General features: G+C 39.4%; 1 protein-coding gene across 1 annotated transcript in view; it reads left to right on the forward strand.

Moving 5' to 3' along the window:
* LOC149067011 (structural maintenance of chromosomes protein 5-like) overlaps window positions 1–21,905 on the forward strand; it is a 254,890-nt gene that overhangs the window by 203,974 nt on the left and 29,011 nt on the right. The window contains exons 21-22 of the mRNA XM_089252810.1: window positions 1,289–1,393; window positions 4,749–4,976. Of these exons, the coding sequence (XP_089108936.1) occupies window positions 1,289–1,393; window positions 4,749–4,976 (333 nt within the window). The remainder of the gene's footprint in view (window positions 1–1,288; window positions 1,394–4,748; window positions 4,977–21,905) is intronic.

The following is a 21,905-nucleotide window of genomic DNA, read 5'->3' on the forward strand; positions in this document are numbered from 1 at the left end:
AGATAAAACGGTTTTGTTGGCATCAGGAGAGACAGGGCTACACTTTGCAGTTTGGTTTTTGAGCACACGGTGTCCGTATAAAAAGCTAACATTTTTATTTTAATAACTATACAACCCTTTGCAACATGAATGACATATCTGAGTACTACATGTTATTTGGATAATTTTTCTAATTGAAAGTATTCCTGTAAGGTGAATGGTTTGTCAGTAATATATCATGCGTCTTGTTACCTATGTACATTACATATAGTAGTGTCTGTTATGTGAAATATTGTGTTGTGTTTTAAGCCAAATCCCACATTGCTTCTTTCACCTGTGAGAGAGGCCACATTCTGAACCAAAAAAGCCACTTGGAGATAGCTTGTCATCCAACGAGACATATTTTCACGATGAATGTAAATCTCACCATATCGAAATTATATATAATCAATAAACCAATAATTTTTTATTTGAAATCTGATTATTTATAATTTCTGATTTATCCAAATTCAAATTTACCCAAGAAAAACTAATTTGTAAATAATTCAAACTTCATCCTGTACTGTAACTTGACATTATGATGTCTTCAAGCGCAAAGGGGTCATTCAAGTATTACGTCAGCAAATTTTTAGCCATTTTTGACCCCTATGTCAGAAAAACACTGACCTCCTTGTCAGCAGCTTAGAATATTTCATATCTTCAAAAAAAAAGGTGGTTCATGATGTAAGCAACCTTCAAACCCCCTCGTCATCAAAAGTCAGCAAATCAGAAACCCCCCCCTCGATGCTGATGTAATACTTGAATGAACCCAAAGTTTACATTGATTGAAAATAATTTATGATATTTTTTACTGTGTTTTATTTTGCTTTTTCATTATTTTCATAAATTAAAAATTAATTAAATTAAAACACATATTTATACTTTAAACAGTATTTGAATAATTGTCTTTTAACGGGAAAATGGGTGAGGGTAGGAAATTAATAATGGTCGCAAGGGGGCCACAGGAATGAGAAATGGTTGAAAGAGGGGCCATGGGCAAAATAAAGGTTGAGAACCAATGGTCTAGTCGACTCACTTGGCAAGTGAGAGGACGTAAGCTTGGTTCTCTGCAAGGGCAGTCCAATTTTCTCTCTTTTTCTAAATTAATCTTCGCATCAGCCAGCTGTTAAAAACGCTCATAATGATAGTAGAGAGTGGCATTATCCTCTGACTAACATTCTTCATTTGTTACAAAATTAAAACAATTGTTTTTATAATACAGGTCTTATTTTTCTGGGTTTTTTTTCTCTTCTTAATTTTTCTGATCTAGTTCAAAATCAAGTACAGAAATTTGCCAAACAGCTTACAAGAGTTGGATCAAATGAAGCTGCGATTGAGTTCTCAGATAGAATGCATGCTTGAGACAGATGACTCTGTAAGTCTTCCCTCAATGTAATGTAAATTTCAGTTTAAAAATTTATGCCGAAACAGTGATTTATCTACTTTTTCCTGAAACAATTCATAATTTTGATACAATGTTGTGTGAACTTCAAACACTAAAATTATTATATTCTTACTCTAGCAATGCATATTAAATTATAATATGCTCATTTTTGATCTTATTGCTATAAATATTTTTGCCATAAAGGAGGGCTTGACCTTTGGCACCAGGTTGCCATGACAACTAGAAAATTGTCATTTTCACCTAAAATTTTTGTTATGTAATTATTCAATTGAAGTCTATGGACAACACAAAGTTTTCTGATTTCATGACAATGTGTCTTTTAGCAAAAGAAAGGGGATATTTGTAAATGTAAAAAAACAGTATTTACGACCATTTGAAACGTCTCTTAACAAAGAATTATGCTTGGCTCCTAAACAATTTTGCTAGTGCATAAATATTGTTTTTTAATTTGTCAAGCCCTGCCATAAAGATAGTCTCATACTGTCATCATATGCTGATGGATTAAAAGAGAAAAATATACATGCTATAAATTCTAGTCAAAATATATTTTTATAAATAGCAGAGGCAGAGAGATTTAGGGCTTTGCCGCCTTTTCAAATTTTTCCTCCCTTCTCCTGTTTCTCATGTGTTTTTGACCACAAATTACTTAAATTCACCACTCTGAACTACGAATCCCTTAGTCACTCCTTCCTTTGTAAATAACAGCTGTGATAGTCATTTAAAATGTTATCTTACAAGCTCTTAGTGGTAATAAAAAGTGGAAAAGCACTGGAATATTGATGACATCATTTATGGAAATTAAAATTTGTTTGTAAAATAAAAATGAAGTGATACCCATATTAACCAATAATAGTTTTTTAGTTTAGAAACAGTACGTAATAACCTCTCTATATCTATAGGAGGGATGAACAGATCCCAGACACCAGGTCATCATGGCAACTAAAAAAATCAGTATTGGTGCCTAAAATTTTCTTGTGTGTTTAATAAATTGGAGGCTGATAGCTCATTTCAGATTTATAAGAAATTCAAATTACAGTCGGATCCCGTTATAACGAATACCGTCATAGCGAAAATCTCGTTGCAACAAATACTTTCCAATCCTTCAAATCAATTTGCATAGCAATAATGTATTGTTTAATTCCGGTATAATGAAATGAAAAATCTGATATGACGAACTCGAAAACAAGTGTCTGAAAAACAAGGGAGTCAATCTCCATCTACTCTTTCAACGTTTTTGAAAAAATCGGACGAAATTGAAATTGCAAATTGTAACAGTGATTATAGGATCTCCTAGGAAAATAGATCTAACTTTCGAATTTAAAAGATGTTGATGCAGCTGTCTTTACCTGGTTTCAGGATATTCGTCCTCGAAATGTGTGGCAGTTACCAGTCCACTCATAGGAGAAAAGGTTTTGGAATTCGCTCGTGCTTTTGGATGCGAAAACTTTCAAGCAAGTGTCGACTGGCTGAATCATTTCAAAGAATGGTATGGTGTGATAGCAAAACAGAATTGCTGGGAAGCAAATTCAGTTGATATGAAAAATGAGAATGAATGAAAAGCTGGTGAAATAGTGAAAGTAATAAAGTCGCATGATCCTTCCGCAATGCAGACAAAGCCCCAAAACTTTGACATTTAAAAAAACAAGTGCATTGGTGGCAAAAACTCCAAGCAATGCTTGACTGCTTTGTTTTGCTGCAACATGAACGGAATCAAAAAAAGAGGTTATGGTGATTGGAAAACTTGTGAAGCCTTGGTGCTTTCTTTTAAGAACATGAAATCACTGCCTTGTAATTACAAATCAAGTTGAAGGGCTTGGGTGACCACAAGAGTTGTTAATGAGGGGCTAGTTAAGTTTTGTGGGAAAATGAAGAAAAAAAATAGGAAGAGATCCTGCTTCTTATCGCCAATTGCACACATTGAATTTTCAAAAACCGGAGTGCATTCACATCGAATACATACCTCCTAACTGCATGTCTGTTTTGCAACAGACCAATGCATAATCAAGGTGGTAAAAGATAAGTACCGTACGCAACTGCTGTCACCAGCTTGATAATAAAGAAATCATAATTAGGCCTGATGTCAAGTAAGCTACAGATATGATAGTTGGAGCCTTGAAGGATATCGCTCAAAAAGTCATTTGTAATGGGTTGAAAAAAGCAAATTTAATCGCAGCAGAATTCTGTGAAACACTGAATACAGCTGATAAAAGTGCATCCACCGATTTCCATACTTTGTGGGAACACATCACAAAAGAAACGGCTGTTCTGAATGGGTGCTGGACAATTTCTTTTCTCTGACGATAATGTCTTCACTTCGGAACCGTTAACAAACAATGATATCATTCGTATGATACAAGAAAACAATGATCAATCACATGTGGACAGCAGTGATAAAGAAGAGCTTTCACTAAAGTATGCTTTGGTACCTACAGCATCTGAAACTTTAGCTAGTTTGGAACTCTGAAATGATATTTATCAAGAGAACCTTCCGGACCATTTGTTTGAGCATGCGTATACTTTAGATGAATTTGTTGTTTCCTCAACTTTTGCAATACTTGTGCAAAAAATAATAATAATAAAAATACAGACTATTTGCCTTTAAAATGTAAATTAAGTAAAACTTTGTTGAGTTGAAAATTTGAGTTGATTTGTGTTATTTTTAAAATTCAACTTCATTCTTTCTGTTATCTAGAACGTAATTAAGTATTTCTTTTCCTTAGAATCATATTCTGCTACAATGAATTTTTTTTTTTTGCTCATGTTAAAAATCAAATTCCTTTATAACGAAATTTTGTTATAACGAAGTGATTTCTTCTGTCTCTTGGAGTTCATTATAATGGGATTTGACTGTATTTATTATTCTACATTTTGAAATTTATAGCAGCGTATCTGCCAACATGAAAGAGGGTCACTATGCCCTTAAAAAGTCAAAAGAAGCAATATGATTATTATTTAAATTACTATTAATCTTTAGTTAATAGAAAGAACTATTTCTCTGCATACTAGTTATCAATACATACTCTAATTATGTATGGTAAAAACGGTAAAAAGCTGGCATATATATTTATATACAAGGTTTTTACCACAGTATTTACCAGTAAATACCTAGTTTTTTACCGTGTCCTGCTAAAAACCCAACCTGGTTTTGAACATTTATTTTTGTTTCATTAAAATCTTGCTATGGTGTTCTTTTTTGAAATTGTTATAGCAAATTAAGATTTAACTTAATTGGCTAATTAATGGTTTAATTTTTTAATAATTCCCATTTTTTATTCAAGTACAAATTTTTCAAAGAATGCCATAACTCTGTTAATGTGGCCTACAGGTGATTAGGAAACATCAAAATTTAGAGAAGGGTATCCAAAACTATCAGAAACACCTTGAAAGAGCATCCGAGAATCTCAAGAACTTGAACAAAGAGATACAGGAGAAGAAACAGCATTGGCTGCACCCCTTGGAGTCATTGATTGCTACAATCAGTACTAGATTCAGCTCCTATTTCGAAAGCATGGGTTGTGCTGGTGAAATTTGTTTGAGCAAAGGTAAAAATGAGGTAAGACTTTTTCTGTTTATTTAAGTTTTCAATATATACCGTCAAATCCAGTTATACCTTCCGGTATAGCAAATCACGTTTTCGGCCCCTCAGATTTTTTAGACATTCATTGTATTGTAGTGTAGGTTTTGGCCATGGCAAACTGCAAAAAGTATGAAAATCTGATATAATTAACTAGGTTTTTAGGCAGGAATTCTTTCCTGCTTGTTCTCAGGAATTTTTTTATGATTTCCCATTTTCGAAATCCTGAGAAAAATTCTTGGTAAAATTACTGTAGCATCTCAGTAATACTGTAATTACAATAAATATAAAATTTTTCAAAAGAATTAATGGAAAATATTTATTAAACTACTGCATTGTTTGGGAAAGAAAAAAATATGAGGAGGGGGCTCTTCTTGTTGTGCTGTACTAGCCAAACCACAAATCCTAACTACATAAAAAGCTCGGAGCCAAAAAAAAAATTCCTCTTTCATGGGACTAATTTTTTTATGGCCATGTTCTGTAGAAACATGACAGATAAGTACAAGATAAGATCTGGAGAGAAGCACTAGCCGTAAGTAGAAAGAGTCTGGGTCTTCGCTTTTATAGAAAGAGTTTGGGTTAAGTCTCTTGCTTTCGTAGAAAGAGTTTGGGTTGTCTTTTGCTTTTGTAGAAAGTACATTGTAGACTCGCGCTTTGATTAAGTTTTTTCCCCTGTCCCCCCACAATAAAAAGCTTTTTCACAATTGTAGCATACAGAAGCCACAAATGAAAAGAAAAGAAAAGTGGATATACAACCCCAAGGGGTTTTATATTAATAAGCCCTAATATACAGCACCCTGTTTTTTTAACAATCATCAAGACAAAGATCATTACAAGATGAAAATGTCCCTAGCTTGACATATGGTCTGAAGCAACTCCCTCTCTTTAGGGAGGTATTATCAGAAGACGGGGTAATGATCAAAGAGTGATTCAAGTTTATTTTTTTACTTCAAAGTGGAGTGATCCCGATCAGATTTTTAAATGCCAAAAACACTGTTATGCAAGCAGGATAATTTGTTCACAGTTGAGACTAAAAAACTGAAACGTTTGTAAAAGTGAAAAGATACATGGAGAGGAAGATCTGTCTGTCTTTGAGGAGATATTTTGATGACAGCACTACAAGAGAATTATTTTCAGTAGTAATAGTTCTCTTTCTTGTCTCATAAATCATTGCAGCTTGTTTTCCTGTACATAATTATACCGGAGCATAGATGTTACTGGGGGGGGGGGTGGCAATCTGCTATTCATGAAAAGTTGTATCATTGACGTTGGGGGCAGGGCAATTATAGACAATTTCCCCCATCCTCGGTCACCATACACACCCTCTGTGAACCACCTTTCCCTTACTCAAAGAGCATGCATCCGCTTATGTACGAGAGTCCAGCAAGTTACTTAAGGACAACACAGGAGATGCACTGAGTAAACAAAAAATAGTTTAGCTGACCCCTCCCCCCACTCCATAACACGGGACGGTGGGGGGGAGGACTGTTTACAGAGGTCTTAAAAAGATTTAAGAGTTGAGAGATATACTGGAGCAGTGTTTCTCAACTGGGAGTCCCTGGGATGTTCTGAGAGCACAGTTGTAAATCTTGCAAAAGAGGATCCACGGCTGCTGATAAGGGGACCACAAAGAAATTTGTGAAAAGAATGACTGAAAGTTTAATTTCAAACAAAAAGCATAGAATATATATATATATATATATTTTTTTTTTCCCCCCTATTAAAGTAACATTAACATGAGGGAGGGAGAAAAAAAGAAAAGTGTTGCATATATGAATAGTTTTATGACCTACATTGTGGGGCTGACAGTAGACCATGACACGTGCTTCCACTCATCCTACTTTTCAGTAAAATGTCTTATTTTTGTTCTACTTTCTCGGTTTTGTCTTACTTTCTAGTTTTTGTCATAATTTTTTATTGAAACCTATCAACAAAATTTGTATAATTGATTTTAATTGAGGAGGGAATCATAGATATAATGCCAAATGATACAAATGTAGTAGCTTGCAATTAATGATTATGCCAAAGCAGAAATTTTATCGTTTTTAAAGTTATTTGGGGGGGGGGGGGGAATGCAGACCATTTAGTGGTTTAGTAATTTTTCATTTGCTTAGTTTGAGGGTTCAACAATTAGAGTAGTGATTAAAAACTTTCGCCTGGTTGAAAAAAAATAACTTTGTAGGTTCCTGTATATAAAAAAGAACATTCCTAAAAACCAGTTGCTGCCTCATGGTCATGGACAGTAACTAATATTCATCATTCAAAATTATGGTGCACATTTTGTATATAGGTGAAACAACAGTTTGTATAACAAATCAGTTGGATACATAGGCCTATTTCTGCTAGGTTTGGTGATTCTCATGCTACCCAATAACATTCAGTTGTCTCCTGTATTTTTAGGGCATGCACAGAGAGAGGCATAAACAGGGCCAGACTTAGGGGGATGAGAAAGGTGTGGTCGCACCAGGCAGCAATTCTTACAAAAGAAACCCTTTTCTTTCTCAGCGGATGTTTTGGAAATTTTTGATTAAAATTTGATTTTTTTCCCATCAAACTATGGGAAATAGTCAATAATAAAATCAAATAATCAATATTATTGATTGTGAAAGGAGGTTTTCAGTTAGAAGCCCTTATAATATCATTTTTAGTGTTATTAGGTATGGCATTAGCTTATTTCAAACAGGAAAAGAGTGTATGCAGTTGTGGCCTTTCTTTCTGCTATTAAAGATATAACAGGGCTACATCAACCAAGAAAAAAAAACATGCTTAGAGCATCAAACAAAAAAGACACCACAAAAGAAATCAAGTAATTTTTCCCCATGACAACTTCCCCTCTTGTTGGAGTTACCATCTGGTCTGAAGAGACCAATAGTGCGCGCAATGTGTTGTTTCATCCGTTGGTGCTTCCATTAGCCATAGTAGCCTATGGCATGGACATCTCTAGATGACGACTGCCCCGGAGTGAGGTAACTTCGACTGTCCTTCCGAGTGTTAATTACATACCTTCCTGGGAACTGGCATGTTTTCCTAAGGAGGAAGGCCGTAGTGTGCCTTTCTGGGCAGACTTTTCCTTGGAGCCCATCTTTAAAGGGTTTCTATTAAGCAAAAAGTATAAATTTTTTTGGAGTCCATCTATTCAGTTCAGGGCCTAGGGCAGTTTCCCCAGCCTAGTTACGGCCCTGCTAGGGAGGTGTAGTGATTAATGATGACAAAATCTATTCAATTTATTTATTAAACTAAAACAAATCACAAAAATCACTACATACGCATGGAACGGACATACACCTACGCGACAACATGTGACACCTCAACCAAAACACCGAGTGTCATCTCTAGACGGCTTTGACCTCTCTTCCAACCACAAGGAAAAATATGTATAATATCCGGACGGCTTTGACCGATTCCCCACAGGTAGTCCCCCACCAGCGATAGCGAGAGAACTACCTGCAAGGCAACCTGAATCTGACCCGTCTACCTGAGCGGGTGGTCATGAAAGTTTGGTCCTCGTCACTGGAAATCTGTTGATCTTTTGAAGTTATTGTTGCTTGCTGATGCTTTGAACTTGTGGTTGCTTGCCGTGAAGTTGTTGTTGCTTGCTGATCGTTAGAAGTTGTCTGTTGATGCTTTGAAGTTGTTGTTTCTTGTTGATCGTTGGAAGGCTTGTGGGCATTGAAAGGCAGGTCATCACCGCAGATGTAAGCCGGTTTGACTCTGTCTATGCTTACAGATACTGGTCGACCTTTTATTAGTATTTGGAACACCTTTTCTGATCTTGACAGTACTTGGTAAGGTCCCTCGTACGGAGGTTCTAGGCCTTTCTTCACTCTGTCCGTGTGGAGGAAAACATATGAGCAAGACAGCAGGTCCTTGCTGACAAAAACAGAATGTTTTCCGTGGCGAACAGTCTGTCTTGGGCTTAAATTTTCCATGGTGGTCTTCAACTGATCAACGAAGCTTGATGGATCTGGGTGATGACGACTAGGTACGAAAAACTCTCCTGGCAGCCGTATAGGTGCACCATACACCATTTCCGCAGTTGTAGCTTGCAAGTCCTCCTTCCAGGCGGCTCGAAAACTCAACAGAATCGTAGGAAGTACTGTTACCCAGCGGTTAGTTGCGTGAGCCTTGATAGCAGACTTAAGGTCTCGATGGAAGCGTTCTACTTGACCATTTGCTTGTGGATGGTATGATGTGGTCCTCTGGCGATTGGTTCCCAAGAACTTGGTTAGAGCCTTGAACAAAAAGGACTCAAACTGGACACCTTGATCTGAGGTGATTCTGTTAGGTGAACCGAACCGAGCAACCCATCCAGAATAGAAAACCTTGGCCACGGTGTCAGCAGAGCTATCCGGCATAGGGAAGGCTTCAGGCCATTTAGAGAAGCGATCCACACAGGTGAGGCAATATGTGTAGCCTTCTGATGGAGGCAAAGGGCCTACAATATCAATGTGGACATGTTCAAACCTGGCATCAGGTGGTGAAAATTCCCCATGTGGGCTCTTCGTATGCCGACTCACTTTAGACTTCTGACAGTTAATGCATGTACGTGCCCAAGTGGTCACGTCAGCCTTCAGTGCGGGCCACACGAAACGCTCTTGAACTAGTTTCACAGAGGCCTTCACGCCAGGATGTGACAGTCCATGCAAGGCAGTGAAGATGTCCCTACGCATCGAGGATGGAACCAGTGGTCGAATGCGTCCTGTAGAGACGTCACAGTACAGCTGAAGCTTTGATTCATCAACAGGAAGAGAGTGGATTTTCAAGGAAGTAGATAAAGGATTGGTGAGTAGTTGCTGAATACCCTCATCTTTGAGTTGTTCCTCTGCCATTCGTTTGAAGTCGGTGGGAGATGGTGTGTCTATGGAAGATATGGATATCCGAGACAATGCATCTGCCACAACATTTTCTGCACCCTTGATGTGTCGTATGTCTGTGGTAAACTGGCCAATGAAATCCAAGTGTCGAAGCTGACGAGGTGAGCATTTGTCAGTAGTCTGTCTGAAGGCATATGTGAGAGGCTTCTGATCCGTGTACAGGACGAATGAATGGCCTTCAACCATGTGCCTGAAATATTTGATAGCAGAGTAAGCTGCCAACAACTCTCGATCATAGGCACTGTAATTCTTTTGTGCAGGAGATAACTTCTTGGAGTAGAACCCAAGTGGCTGCCAAGATCCGGACACACGTTGTTGCAAAGTTGCGCCCATGGCAATATCGGAAGCATCTACCACAATAGCCAAAGATGCTGCTGCCACTGGAAATGCCAAAACTGTTGCATCTGCCAGATCCCGCTTAGACTTCAGGAATGCTTCATCGGCTTCTTTGGTCCAAACGATCTTCCTCTTATCGTTTCGCTTGGAACCCGCTAGAAATTTATACAGGAGCGCCTGCGTCTCTGCTGCTTTTGGAACGAAGCGACGATAAAAATTGAGGAGGGCCAAAAATCGTCGGAGCTCTTTGACTGTGTCTGGCTTTGGGTATTGAGCGATGACCGACACTTTCTCAGGAAGAGGTGCAACGCCAGTTGCAGAGATCAAATGACCCAAAAATCGAACTGATGGTTGCCCCAGAACACATTTAGCAGCATTGAGGCGAACTCCGAATTCGGAAAAACGTTTGAATACTTGTCGCAAATGTTCCTTGTGCTCTTCAGCGTTTGTAGATGCCACGAGAACATTGTCGAAATACGGTACACAAAAGGTGAAACCCTGCAACACCATATGTATGAACCTCTGGAATGTTGCAGCTGCATTCGATAGTCCGAAAGGCATGAAGAGAAATTCGAACAGCCCGAATGGTGTTGTTACGGCTGTTTTCGGAATATCCTCTTGTCTCACAGGGATTTGATGAAAAGCTTTTGCGAGATCTAGGGTGGAGAATATTTGTTTCCCCTCTAGCACCTGGAGACAGTCCTGGATGTGCGGAACGGGATATCTGTCAGGGATAGTGGCAGCATTCAGTCTCCTGTAGTCGCCGCATGGTCTCCAATCGCCGTTGCACTTGGGTACCATGTGCAGTGGGCTTGCCCAGCAACTTTGAGATGGTCGGCAAACTCCTTGGGCAACTAGATGATCGAATTCCCACTTGGCTGCACGCAGCTTGTCCGGTGGTAGCCTGCGAGGTTTTGATGCAACTGGCGGGCCTTTTGTCTCAATGCAGTGTTGGACGTCATGTTTAACAGCATTAAACAAGTCTACAGTCTCTGTCAGTTCAGGGAACTCGGTGAGAATTCGATGAAATTCACTATTGTCCCGGATGCATTTCACTGCTGGGGATGGTACGTCCGCACCAGCAATCTTGCAATGTGAACGAAGCTGAGTGAGTGGATCGATTAATTGACCGCGCCGAACATCTATAAGCAGTCCAAAATGCCGCAGAAAGTCAGATCCGATGATTGGACGTGAAACGGCAGCAACGATGAATGACCAATGAAATGCACGACGAAGTCCTAGGTCTAGTTTTAACAGTCGTTGACCGAAGGTGTGTATGGCAGTTCCGTTTGCAGCAAACAACTGAAGCTTGTCTGGCTGACGTCGGGAATCTTCTTTGCGTAGTGGCAGTACAGATACATCAGCGCCAGTGTCTATGAGGAACTGCACGGAAGATGACTGGTCAGACAGATATAGCCGGAAGCACTCGAGTTTGCCGTCACTCTGAGTATCGAGTGACGGCCCAACTAGTTTCCCTGCTGGTTGAAACTGCAAGGCTGGACACATTTGGTTGCTTTTTCTTTGAAACGCCAGTGGTACCAGCAGTGCTGGTAATTTCTGTCACGACTGCTGGAACGCTGACGAGATCCTCTGCGATTTCTTGATTGGGATCGAGCACGCGTTTCGAGACGCTGCAAACGGGAAGAAATGTCCATTAGAATGGTCTGCATTTGCGAAGCTTCAGCTGCAACCGCATGAATTGCAGTGGAGCTTTCCGCGGCGGCAAGTATGGCATCAGCCATTTCTGCCAATTTATCCAGGCTATCATTGGATATCGCTAGTATTTGCTGAACATTTGTAGGCAGCCGCTGGAGGAAAAGAGACTTCAAAATATCATCACTCACCCGTTGCCCAGCTTTACTTCGCATTTCCAGGAGAAGGCGTGATGGTTTCCGATCACCCAGTTGCAATCCAGAAATTAGGTCGCGCAACCGCTGTTCCTCCGAGTCCGCATACTGCGTGCACAAACGGTGTTTTAGCGTAGCGTAAGATGTTGCGGTGGGTGGGCTGGTGATAATGTCCCCAACAACAGACAGCTCCTCTGGTTGCAAGGCAGATACGATGTGATGATACTTGGTCACCTCGGCTGTCACTCCTGCCAGAAGAAACTGACTTTCCATCTGCCTAAACCATATCTCCGGATTTGCTCGCCAAAACGGTGGAGCTTTTACAGAAACATGGGCGATCTCTGCCGAACCAGTTGCGTTTTCATCTGCCATTTTGTTTTGCTTAAATCCTTTGGTTGCCTGTCCTCTTCACAATATAGGTCACCAGTTGTAGTGATTAACGATGACAAAATCTATTCAATTTATTTATTAAACTAAAACAAATCACAAAAATCACTACATACGCATGGAACGGACATACACCTACGCGACAACATGTGACACCTCAACCAAAACACCGAGTGTCATCTCTAGACGGCTTTGACCTCTCTTCCAACCACAAGGAAAAATATGTATAATATCCGGACGGCTTTGACCGATTCCCCACAGAGGCTTGAAAACTTCATCAAAATTTCCTAACACCACCATCTGAGAATTTTTCTCTCATATATTCCAAAAGATGGATATACAATGTATGAATTCTAAATTTTGACAATTTTTGGAACTGAACTTTAGAAAAAAAAGGTGCCTTTTTTTTCGAAAAACAATTTTTTTTCTCTATCTAATTACTCATTTAGTACAGTAGCGAAATTAGAGATATTTTGTTTCACGAACAGAGAGTTACTGCATAGAAACATTTAAGAACACAAAGGTCTGAAAATTTATGATGTTGCTTGCAGCCCTGATAATTCATTCTCTGATAAGCAGGGGTTGCTTGAGCTTACCTGCCGCCTGGATGTGAAGCCTCATATGCCTCCCCTAATTGCAACCCTGGCGCGCCTGTTAGGGCTTTAGTGAAGAGGACCTCGAGATAAACCTAATTTTTTTTCTTTTTCAGAAGAAGGCTGCACATCATTGTTTACCATGAAAAATATATTGACCATGCATCCCACTTTTTAAGTATTTTTTTCTGTTTTTTGTTTTTGTTTGTTTCAGAATTACTTTACTATTCTTAATAATGTCAGATAACTTAATCCTTGTAACAGCACTTATTTTTGTAAGGCATCACTTATCCTGTAAATATTATTAAGAAACTTTTTTTTTCAAAAAGGTGTTTTTGGTACTCCCGGAACAAGAAGTGAGAACCCGAATTTTTCCTTTGCTTTCATTTGACTATTCTGGAACAAATTCTCTGTGAGGGAACCGAAATGCACTCTTGCCAGCTGCTAAATCCGAAGTAAAGGGATAAAAACAGTTCTATTAACCAAAAAAATCAAAGAAAATGTTTTCTGTCTGCTCTGGAGGGGCGCAAAATCCGAGATGAAAGGGAGATTTTTTTTTTCCATTAGGAATTGTTTGGATAAGTCATGAGGGAGGGGCATGACCCCCCAGGGGGAAGGCTGACGGCTCCAGCTGAGTCCTGGGACTAAGTCTTTATAATTTTTATTTTTTCTGTAAAAGGGGCCCCATGGACAATTTGGCTTGGGTCCCATGAGAGATTCCAGCAGGGCAGTAACTAGGCTGGGGAAACGGGGCACTGCCTCTGGGCCCTGAACCTAATTTGGGGGCCCACAAAAGTTTACATTTGTTTTGCCTAATAATAAGCCTTTTTGAGGGGGGGGGCAGAGAAGATACACTATGGTTCTGGATTCCAGCCTAGGAGCCCTGATGCAGGATGTGTCCTTTACACACGAGCGTATACCTAGAAGAACGCTAGGAAGCATGTTGGTCCAGTGGTCAGTTTCGAGGCAGCGTAATGCAGTCTTCAGGTCGCGATGAAAATGTTCAACACATCCATTGGCTGCCGTATGATATGGTGTGGTACAAATCCTTTTAATACCAAGGATTTTAGCAAGGGATCTCGAAACAAGAGGAACTTCCAAACTGTTAACCTTGATCACTGGTGATGGTCTCAGGGGTAGAAAAAAAAAATCCAACCTGAAAAGAAACATCTTGCAACAGTTTCTGCTGTCATGTCCTCCATGGGAATAACTTCCGGCCATCGAGTGAAACAATCCACTATTGTTAGGCAGTACCGAAATCCACAGGAGGGTGGGAGTGGTCCCACAATGTCTATGTGCACATGTCCAAAACGTTTATCACACAATGGGAATTTTCCAAGTGGCGCTTTGGTGTGTTTGATGATTTTAGAGTTTTGCCATGCAAGAAAAGTCTTGCATCATTCTGCGCAGTCTTTTTTCATATCTTTCCAAACAAAATGACTGCAGAGCAAATTTTCAGTAGCTTGTTTGCCAGGATGATTCAAGTTATGTACAGTGCTGGATGCTTGAAGTCTGAATGGTTCAGGAATGTAAGGTCTAACCTTTCTAGTTGAAACATTGCATAAAATTTCAATTTCGCTGTTGATCCGCATGGGCTTGCACTCTAAGCTAGTAGAAGTGCTAAGTTGTTCCAACTCTTTATCTTCCCTTTGAGCTTCGGCAATCTCTTTATAATCGAGAGAAGGAAATTTGATTGAACTGATACGGGGCAAAGCTTCAGCAACAACATTTTCAACACCAGATATATGACGAATATCGGTGGAGTACTGCGATATAAAGTCCAGATACCTTATCTGCCTGGCCGAGTTGTTCTTATTGATGTGTGAGGACAATGGTTTATGTTCACTAAAAATTATAAAGTGACGTCCTTCTAATAGGTATAGAAAATGCTTTATAGTAGCATATGCGGCTAATAGTTCTCTGTCGAAAGCACTGTAGGTTTTCTCAGATTTTGGCAATTTACGAGAGAAAAGTGAGATGGGTTGCCAATCATTCCCAACTTATTGTTGTAGGGCACCTCCAATCTCATAGTCGGATCCATCCATCTGCTTTCGCAACCATATGCATAGGGCTGGCCCAATTGCTTTTGGAGGACCAACACCAACCTTGACTTTCCATGTACGCGAATTTGCGTTTAGCAATAGTAAGCTTGTCCTGTGCCAAACGTCTGGCCTTGACAAATACAGGTGGGCCTGTCGTCTCGATAAAATGAGTAACGTTATGTTTAACAGACTTGGTCAAGAAATTTATCTTAGTCAGTTCTGGAAATTTGGATAACAACTTATGATAATCAGTAGTATCACGCATAGCAAATGTCACACCAGTGGAGGGTACTTCTGCCCTGGATCCGGATATGGACATTTTTGAATCTTGTGAAACTAATCGACATATGTTCATGTCAACCAAAAAGCTGTATCGACTAAGAAAATCAGCGCCTAGGATTGGCTTATTGAGGGAGGCCACAACAAATTTCCAAACGAAATTCTTATGCAGACCAAAGTCCAAGTTCAGTATCTTCGTACTAAATGTAGGAATCTGAGTGCCATTAGCACCGGTTAACTGAAAGGAATTAGTTTTGTTTGACAATTCAAATTTTTCAGCGGGTAACACAGATATCGATGCTCCAGTATCAACAAGGAAGTGCAATCCGTTTTTACGATCATACACAAATATGCGACTCACAATAAAATAGACATGTTGCCACACTGACATAAATAATAATAATAATAAATAGAATGATAATAAACATAGTGGAAAAAGATCGCTACAGTCATTTATAAATTTTGCCAAATCGATTAAAACACAATTTTCTTGCATCGTGTTTGATTACGATCTCAACTATCAAAGCGTTCTTGAAATAATAAAAAAATATGTGTAATAAAATGAGTTCTTCCTGAACAATTTTTTGCTTTTAGTTTAAATTGGGGAGCGACTACATAAAATTTTTTGAAGGGCTGCCAAATTCCTAAGCCCAGCCCTGGGCATAAACAATATTTACAAGTAAAGAGCTAGAAATGAAAGTGCTTCATTTGTCAAAAAATGATTACACTGGCATTGAGCGCTAAAATTTAAACAAATCACAATTAAAAGGATGATCCTTTTAAAGGGATGGACAATGCAGTAAAACTATCTGGTCCACCCCTTGACTTATTTATATTGGACCTTGTAATTTACACATTTTGCACTGTGCATTTGGAAGTGGTTTCGAAAGTGTGCATTGTCAAAGAGAGTTGACAGACTGGACTGTGGAAGACTCCAAAAAAAAAAAAGAATGTAATATATATTTTGAAGAGAGACAAAAGAATTAGCTGTGGTTTCTAATACCCTGTTTTGGCCAGAAATTGTTTTCGTTACCAAGTCATTTTTGTCATTTTGCTTTGGCTCAAGTCAGTCTTATAGGATACTAAAATAGTAATATACAGAGTGTCCATAATTAAAAGACCCTATTTTAAAGTAGCCTATAGGCAAAATCAGTCATCAAGAAAATTGTGAAACTTTGTGGAGAACTTCATGAAGTGATGGGAATTGGTTTTAGAGGGAAAAAACGAGTTACATGTGTTGCCACCAGAGGGCATTTTATTAAGAAATGACGCATTTATGCAGACGTTTATAATTTTAACAATTGTTAAACACTTTTACAATTGTTACTGCAACAAAACATGTTCCACATGATGGCCATCATTTTCAGATACCATGTGAAATTGCGAGATGGTATGTTCCACAACTAACCGAAGTGTGTGCGACAAAATTTTCAGCACATGGTCTAAAATGCTGCCTTTAAGGTCAGGTGGATTGTCATGACTTACCAGACGTTTCAAATACACGCAAAGCCAAAAATCTCATGGATTAGGGATTGGGGAGTCCATAGATTATGGAAGTGCTGGCTGATAACACATTCTTCTGTAAAATATGTTTTAAGAACATTCTTAACACACACTGCAATGTGTGGAGGAGCTCTGTTTTGCATAAAGATTGTTTTTGCAAGGAAACGACAAAAATTTCCTTCTGTAACAGCAATGCATATCGTTTCCCAGTAATCAAACATGTCACTGGACCTGTAGAACATAACTCCTCATAGAAGTAGAGACTGAGAATAAATGATGCAGAGACTCTAATCCAGACCATACTGTCACTTTTGTTGAATGCAACGGAACCTCTAAGATAGCGTGCAGATTTTCTCATTCCTAAATTCAGCAGTTGTGAGTATTGACTGCACCATCCAAGTGAAAATGTGCTTCGACTGTCCAGAGGATATTCCAAGGCCATTCTGAATCGACCTCAACGCGTGCTAGAAACTGCAGTGAGAACCAGAGTCGCGCTGTAATGTAATCTTGTTGTTACTTCCCGGATTCCATTTCTTTCCCAATATAATTTTGTCATTGAGATGACAATAATGATATGACAACTATTTCATTTACTTAAGACTTTTATTACAGCGTTAATCTTTAGATTTCACAACAAAAACATTTTAAGAATGCATAATATGCATCAATATTCTTTAGAGTTTTAACATTAATATATCACAGATTCAAAGCGTTCTCACCCAAGCGGTCCGCGATTACACCTTTAGGGATGTCACTATCACAAGAACAAACAGTTCACGTCTTGATTGGTCCATTCGACCTCCACATGAGCTTTCTTTCAGAAAGGTCCATAGGAACAGCATCACGTTTCCGAAGAGGCTATGTCACAACGAACCCCACGAATATCCCATCATAGATGAGAGCCAACATGTCATAGAGACTTCAAGCAGAGAGATTTTTGACTAGAAGATGTGTGTGTGTGTGTGAAGAGCACGATCAATGAATCAAATGCTGCAGAGGCACCCAATTAAAATAACAACTCGTGGTTTCCGGGGCGAGGCGGAGTGAAAACATCACAGGTGAAATGAAGTGCAACAATCAACGTCTAATGTTTCTGTTCACTGCACACTACTGGCATATAAGGGGAAATTCCCTATCATATCATTACCGGAACCAATCCATATTGAGATTCAGCGGCGCTATAATCAACATAACATTTTTGACAAATAAATTTGCGCATTCACATGAACTTAGAATAATATTGTACAACAATAATATTCGGCATCTCACAACACAAAAAACCCGTAAACATCAAAGACCTGGCCAGGGTCCACAACATTAGGTCTATTATAGTTTGTATAAGCTCATGACATTATTAACTGCAAGATGCTCCTAGGCCCACCGATGGCGTGAAGGTAAAATATTGTAAAAACATGTAAAATTATGCTTGCAAAACATTGCCATTATAATCTCTAACTTTGACGATAATTCTGCATGGTCCCCACCAGCGAATCATGGGACCCGACTAACGATAATTCACGGGTACTCAAGTCATGTTACAGATGCTGTGGTGGTCGAGTGGTCATAGTGACGGGCAGGGCCGGTCTTAGACAAAGTGGCGCCCGGTGCAAAACCTACTGTCGGCGCCCCCCCCCCCCCCTCTAGTTACAGGAACGAAGTTGGTCAAGCCCTCTTCTTATACAAGGATTCCTGTAATTAACTTTTTAGCAACCATCAAAACTAAGTGATACTTAATTAATTGGGATATTTAGTAACATTGAAAATGTACTAATCTAGTATTAACAAATATATATAAATATTTAAAAAAATGACGCATTTACGCAAAATATACACAATAATTAATAACAAAGGCTGTAATTACTTTTTTTAATTCTGATTCCCGAAAATAGATTCTGCTTAGTTTAGGAAAAGTTAAAACTCAATAAACCTACTAAACAACTACGTAAATGGAACATAAAAATATAACTGCATAACAAATATAAAATTAAGGTACTCAATGAAATAAACAAGTAAAATACATAATGAAATATGCAATTAAATTATTGTAAAAAATATATAATACAAACTATAAAAATAATTATATAATACAAACTCAAAGAAAAGCTACTTTACGAGGTTTTGCTTCAGCGAATTTTTTTAGCAACACTGAAAAGTCCAAGCTATGTGCAATAGAATTCTCAATAGACAGAATTGCTAAAGAAGACAGTCTATCATCTGTCATCGTCGAACGCAGATAGGTCTTTATGAGTTTCAGTTTAGAAAATTTCCTTTCGGCACTTGCCACGGTCACCGGAATGGTCAATAAAATCCGCAATGTCACCCACACATTGGGAAAGCAATCCTGAAGATTGGATTCCTTGATGAAGTGGAGAACTTGGATAGGCGAACCCTGACCCGGACGAATAAAATGTTTCAATTCTTTGAGTTCGTGCTCCAACTCTGTTCCACTAATGTCATCATTGTCCACTTGCAAAGCTAAATGAAGGGCTCTACAGCGGCAAGTTAAATTTTCATTTGTCAGAGACTCTATGTCATAAAGGCATAATGTTCCTTCAATAGCATGAAGCGCTCTTGTAAGGATACAAAAGTTTTATCTAATGTGGGGTAAAAGAATTCATGCTTAAATTTATCTTCTGGAGTTTTCGCTGCTCCCTGGTCTGGGGATTCATAATCGAACAACTTATTCTTCCTAACCCGTACATCTTCAAAGAATTTTGCTTCTATTTCTAAAGATTCTGCTATCTCGTCGGCCTTTTTTCTTGCTTCAGCATATCCGTCTTCTCTGTAAGACGAAATGCTAGTTAATGTTCTTTTAATCAAGGTATTGACTACAGCTAAGTTGATGTTTTTTTGATTGCAAAGTTTTGCTTATGCCCATAGGCGTAAACTTCTATAGGGCCCATGGGCCCGAGCCCCCCCAACATTTTTGAAGACGCGGCTCAGCCCCCCCAAAATTCGTATGAATATGGCTTATTCATTTTGCAATGATGAAAATTTTTTTTTTAATCAAAAGTTGTCCTAATTATGAATTAGTTAATGGAAACAATCTGCTCAAAATTTTAGTTCTTTTAAAAAATCTGGATGGTCATTGGCTTTCTTGTTCCATGACAATACGTTTATCTCATTTCTTCCCTGCCGTTCAATCCCCAATTGCACCCTCCATCGGTTCCAATCCTTACTGCCAGAAGGCACGGCTGAGAGGAAGATTCTTTGAGGTGTTGAGGGGGCTCTTTCTTCTTTGCCTGTGGCAAGAACTGAGTGTCTCTTCTTTTGTTCACTGCGACCGGAGGACGGCCATGGCGCCGACATGAAAATAAGCCCAAAGATGCATGGTGGGGGGGAGGGGGGAGGTTGAAAATTGGGAAGCAATGATATTGAAACCGAAATAAATTACACTCTATAAAGAATAGGTGCCAGAACCTAGAGGCTGAGGCCATTTGAGCCCCCCCTCCCCCCGCAATAAATTTTGTAAGGGGACTGAGCCTCCCAGTAATTACTGAAAAAAACCATTGTGCAATGCATTCTCCCTCTCCTTCGTACACGCATGAGTCCCGTATATGCGGGAGGACCAATAACTTTTAGGCCCCCCCCCCCAATGTTTTTTTGAAAAATATTGGGGAAAAAAGCACATTCTAAATGCCCATTCATAACAGATCTTGAGGATCGATGCCGAAACATTTTTCGAGCCCCTTTACAACAAAATTTGACTGGGGGTGGGGGTAGAACATAGGCGTAAACTTGTATCCGGCCCGTGGGCCCAAGCCCCCCCCCCCAACATTTTAGAAGAGCCGGCTCGGCCCCCCCAAAAATTCGAGTGGATATGTTTCTCACGCTTGGCTCAGAAAAAACTTTTTGACAAAAAATTTCTTTAAATAGTAGAAATCCATCTGCTCGAAATTTTATTTTTTTACTTTTCTTCAGAATCTCAACGCACTTGTTCTGTGACAATAGTAGTCTTATCTCCGAATCAATCCAGCATCCATTCATCCTAAATTGCGTCCTCCCAGAGTGGCGCCTGAAGGCACCAGTGTAGATAACTTGGGGGGGGGGGAGGGATCCTTTCTCTTGCTTGCACTGTCGGTAAACTCAAGAGCATCTCTTCCTTCTTTTGTTGAGTGTGACCCTTGGGGATGGGGACATGATACAACACAAAAAAAGAAAAAAAGTGGGAGGAGGTAAAGTGAACAATGATTAAGCTTATTAACAAGTTCTTCACAACAGAGGCGCTGACATGAAGAAATTAACATTGGGTGGGGAGAGAGCGCTGAAAGTTGCTGGCCGTCCCCTATATACGGGGATGAAATGAAGCACATACGCAGGAAACAGAGGACGCACTGCATTGTGCTTCTGAAAACTATTGGGGGGGGGGGGAGGCTCAACCACCTTACAAAATTTTTTGGGCTCAAATATCCTCCACTCCTAGGTTCCGGTGCCTTTGAGGGGAATCAAATAAATAATAGTAAAATAAAATTAACACACAAAAAAAAAGAAAATAAGAAATGAATGGAAAATTTCAAAGCCCCCTGAGCTGGGTACCATTGCATTCTAATACTAGGAATATGAAATTTCCTCCTTATAAATCAGGGATTCTCAAACTATCTACGTTAGCAGCACTCTTATATAGAAATTTTAAATACGGTATTTCAATAAATGTTGAAGAGAGGTTAAAAGGTGAAATTTGCGTCCCCCCCCCTCTGGTCCGGCACCCTAGACATTTGACCCCTCCCCCCAGCCCTGTTTCCAGTACTCCAACACTTAGGTAGCCAGGGCCGGAACTAGGGAAGAAGGCAGTTTTCACAGGCGGAATTCTTGTCGGGACTGCTAATTCTGGGGGTGGGGGGGGGGTGGAAGAACGAAAAATATCGTTTCGATCGTTTTTTTTAGTGGGGAGAGGGTGAAAAAATTACATACTCTTCCCTCCCTCCACGACTAAAATGATCCTGTCTCCGTTGGACCGGGCTTTTGGACAGATCTTTCGCGAGGACCCCGATTTTTCACAGGGCGTAACTACGCTTACATGTCGTAAGCGTAACTTGTATGTTAAGTG

The sequence above is a fragment of the Pholcus phalangioides genome, unplaced genomic scaffold (assembly GCF_987345545.1).
Source record: "Pholcus phalangioides strain wild (caught in Gottingen) unplaced genomic scaffold, Ppha-v1.0 ptg000031l_1, whole genome shotgun sequence".
Classification (NCBI taxonomy): Eukaryota; Metazoa; Arthropoda; class Arachnida; order Araneae; family Pholcidae; genus Pholcus; species Pholcus phalangioides.